At 57.4% G+C, this 2,876-nt stretch overlaps 1 protein-coding gene across 1 annotated transcript; it reads right to left on the bottom strand.

Moving 5' to 3' along the window:
• Positions 1–1,305: 1,305 nt before the first annotated feature.
• Positions 1,306–2,867, bottom strand: LOC114067339 (BTB/POZ domain-containing protein KCTD12-like). The gene has a single exon (XM_027902667.1). It carries the CDS (start codon positions 2,863–2,865, stop codon positions 1,984–1,986), a length of 882 nt encoding a protein of 293 aa, XP_027758468.1. The 5' UTR covers positions 2,866–2,867; the 3' UTR covers positions 1,306–1,983.
• Positions 2,868–2,876: the final 9 nt, after the last annotated feature.

The following is a 2,876-nucleotide window of genomic DNA, read 5'->3' as shown; positions in this document are numbered from 1 at the left end:
AAACACCCACATTTCTCACAAGGCAGCAATTTCTTTTCCCAATCAGTCCTGCTTAATAATGATCAGAAAAGTCTTGAGTTTAAAAAACAGAAAAAATGGAAGCGAACCTGGTCCCCTCCCGCCTTAATTAAAAAGTCTTGAGTGCACAAAGAGCTCAAGTTCCCCCTTTTTTTTTTTTTTTTCTTTTTTAAAGCTGGTTGCCATTTCCTCTTCAAAATGTTGTTGCAATGAGGAACAGGATGGGCTAAAAATACCATTTTTGCCTTCCCCTTCTTCAGAGCAGAGGGGCCTGGCTGTAAAACTTCTGTTTCCCCTGTGTGCCAAAGCCCTCCTACCTCCTCAGAAAGCAGCTGCAAACCTTCCTCCCACACAGAGCCCAAAGAGAAACGACCCTTTGGCTGCTGTCCAACCCCAGTGAGGAGATCCACAGGGAGTGCTCCAGCAGCAGCTGGAGCTGGAGGAGTGGGGATGGATGGTGGGGGAGCAGGGATGGATGGAAGGTGCTGTGGGAGGATGATGGAGGAGCAGAGGTGGATGGAGGCGGGGAGCAGGGGTGGATGGAGGGGAGGAGCAGGGGGCAGCAATGGGGAACATGAGTGTCACCTGCATCTGCTCCTGCAGGTGTTGGCACCCAGAGCTGCAGGCCAAGCCCTTGTTCAGAGCATGCAAGGTCCTGCTGGGGCGATGGGGGTGACCATCACCCAGGGCTGGGCACAGACAGGTGGGCAATTCTGGTCCTGCCCACCTGCCCTGGCATCTCTGCAGGGATGTGCTGCACTGCCATGGGGCCCAGCAGGGCTGGGAGCCAAAGGGGGCTCTGCTAAGTTTGTCTTCCTTCCTTCTCCTCTTGATTTGGGCCCACACACTAAAGCACATCTCTTCCCTGCCCTGTGCCAGGGCACACCTCCTGGTGCCCCCAGGCAGCACCCCCAGCTCTGCCCCTTGGCACAGACACAGCCCAGTGGGTTTGCTTCCTTTATTACACAGTTCCCAGGCATGGGAAAGCAGCAGCAGCCCCTGGAGAGCTGGGATTGGAGAGATCTTCCCAAGAGTTTGCCCAAACAGCAAAGATTCCCTTTACTGGGTGAAGTTGTGGCTGTGGCTGGAGCATCTCAACCTCATCCCTCTGATCCCATTGCTATGGAATGGAAAAAGGAAGGGACTCTTTTTCTGACAAACCTCCAAGTTGTTGGAGAAATGTGTGAGCATTTTACACCCTACAGCACATAAAGACTTCCCCACTCCCCCCCACCTCCCTCCACATGTGCATGAGCAGAGCGTCAGCCCATCCACACCCTCCCACCCCCCAAAATACCCCCCCAAAACACCCCCAAGGCATCCCAAAGAAGCAGCGAGGCTTCAGCTCAGAGCTGCAATCACAGGGTGAGGTTTTACCCTCCCCAGGAGCTGCCAGTCTAAAGGCTAAGCTGCTTACAGGGGCTCATGGCAATACATCCTGCCAGGCTTCATCTTCCCAACCCCCTCCCTCCCCTCCCTGGCTCTGCTTCCCACCTTTCTCCATGTCCTTAACCCAACTCTTCCTCACCCACAGCCCCTGGCAGGTCAAACACAGTGGGTGCAGCACAGTCCCAAGGAGCTGCACTTGCACAGAGCCAAGTTCAGTGTCCAACACAAGCTCATCCAGCTGCAGGAATTCCAGACAAAGCACAGTCCGGTGTGTCCCCCCCTCCCACCCAAACCACACGACAGTGTCCAACTCCACACATCCAGGGAGGGTTGGGAGCTACTGCAGAAGTTGGAGAGAGGGAAGAAGGTTGGTGCTCAGCAGCTGCTACAAGGAAGAGCTGGGCAGGTTCAACGTGGAGGAAGGAGGAGGGGAAAAAATCCAAAAACAAACTCAAAAGGAGGCAAAGGGGGAACGCCGGGATTCAGGGATGGATGTCTACCTTCTAGGCAACAGCCAGCACAGGAGAGGAAAGAGGGACAGTTGGTGTTTGGTTTGCGGAGGGTTGTTTGTTTGTATCACTCACGATAGAAAACATATTCAGTGTAAGAGGTCCAGATCCTGTCATCCGTCTGGTCGTGGGCGAAGGCACAGGTGCCTGTGGAGTTGCAGGCCACCATGTGGAAGCCAGCATCAGCCAGTTTGTCAAAGGCCTGCTCCAGGAAGGTGAATTTGAGGTAGTACCTGGAGGTGTACCTCTCTGGGGGCCTGTCCGGGTCCCTGCTCTCGTTCAAGGTGTCCCCAAAGACCTCCTTGGCCAGCGAGGTCTTTCCACACACCATGATCCGGGCCACCCTACGGAACTTGGCGTCGGTCTGGCTGTCCCTGCCCAGGGTGTAGGAGCCCCTGTAGCCGATGGTGATGAACCCTGCCCTGCGGCCCTCGGTGCCAGTGGTGCCAGCACCCCCAGTGCCAGCAGCGCCCATGGCTGCGCCAGGCAGGGCGGCACCGGCCGAGCTCAGCGCGCGGGCCGTGTCGGCGCTGGGGGACAGCTCCTCGGGGTCGCTCTGGCAGGGATCCTCTCCCAGGGAGTTCTGCTTGCTCAGCTTCGGTGCCAGCATCTTCACCAGCTCGGGCAGCATGAAGTACTCGGCCTCCCGCTGCAGGCGGCTCCGCTCCGGGAAGTGCTCCGGCAGCACCAGCTGCTGGTCCCGCATGTAATCCAAGATGTAGCGGAACAGGAACCCGTCCCGGTCCACGAAGAAGCGGCCCTTGCTGTCGCGGGCCAGGGAGCGCACATTCTTCTGGGTGAACATCTCCCAGAGCAGGGAGCCGGGCACGCTGACCAACGTGGGGTGCCGGGTGATGTACACCTGTCCCCCCACGTTGAGCTCAATGATGTCAGGGAAGGGGTTGTCCTCGACGGGGTTGGCACAGCCCGCGTTGTCTGCCAGGGCCATGGTGAGCTCCC

Source organism: Empidonax traillii, unplaced genomic scaffold (assembly GCF_003031625.1).
Source record: "Empidonax traillii isolate 1590-97213 ecotype Southwest subspecies unplaced genomic scaffold, ASM303162v1 scaffold902:size247835, whole genome shotgun sequence".
In the NCBI taxonomy this organism is placed as follows: Eukaryota; Metazoa; Chordata; class Aves; order Passeriformes; family Tyrannidae; genus Empidonax; species Empidonax traillii.
This window is presented reverse-complemented; position numbering and strand designations above follow the sequence as displayed.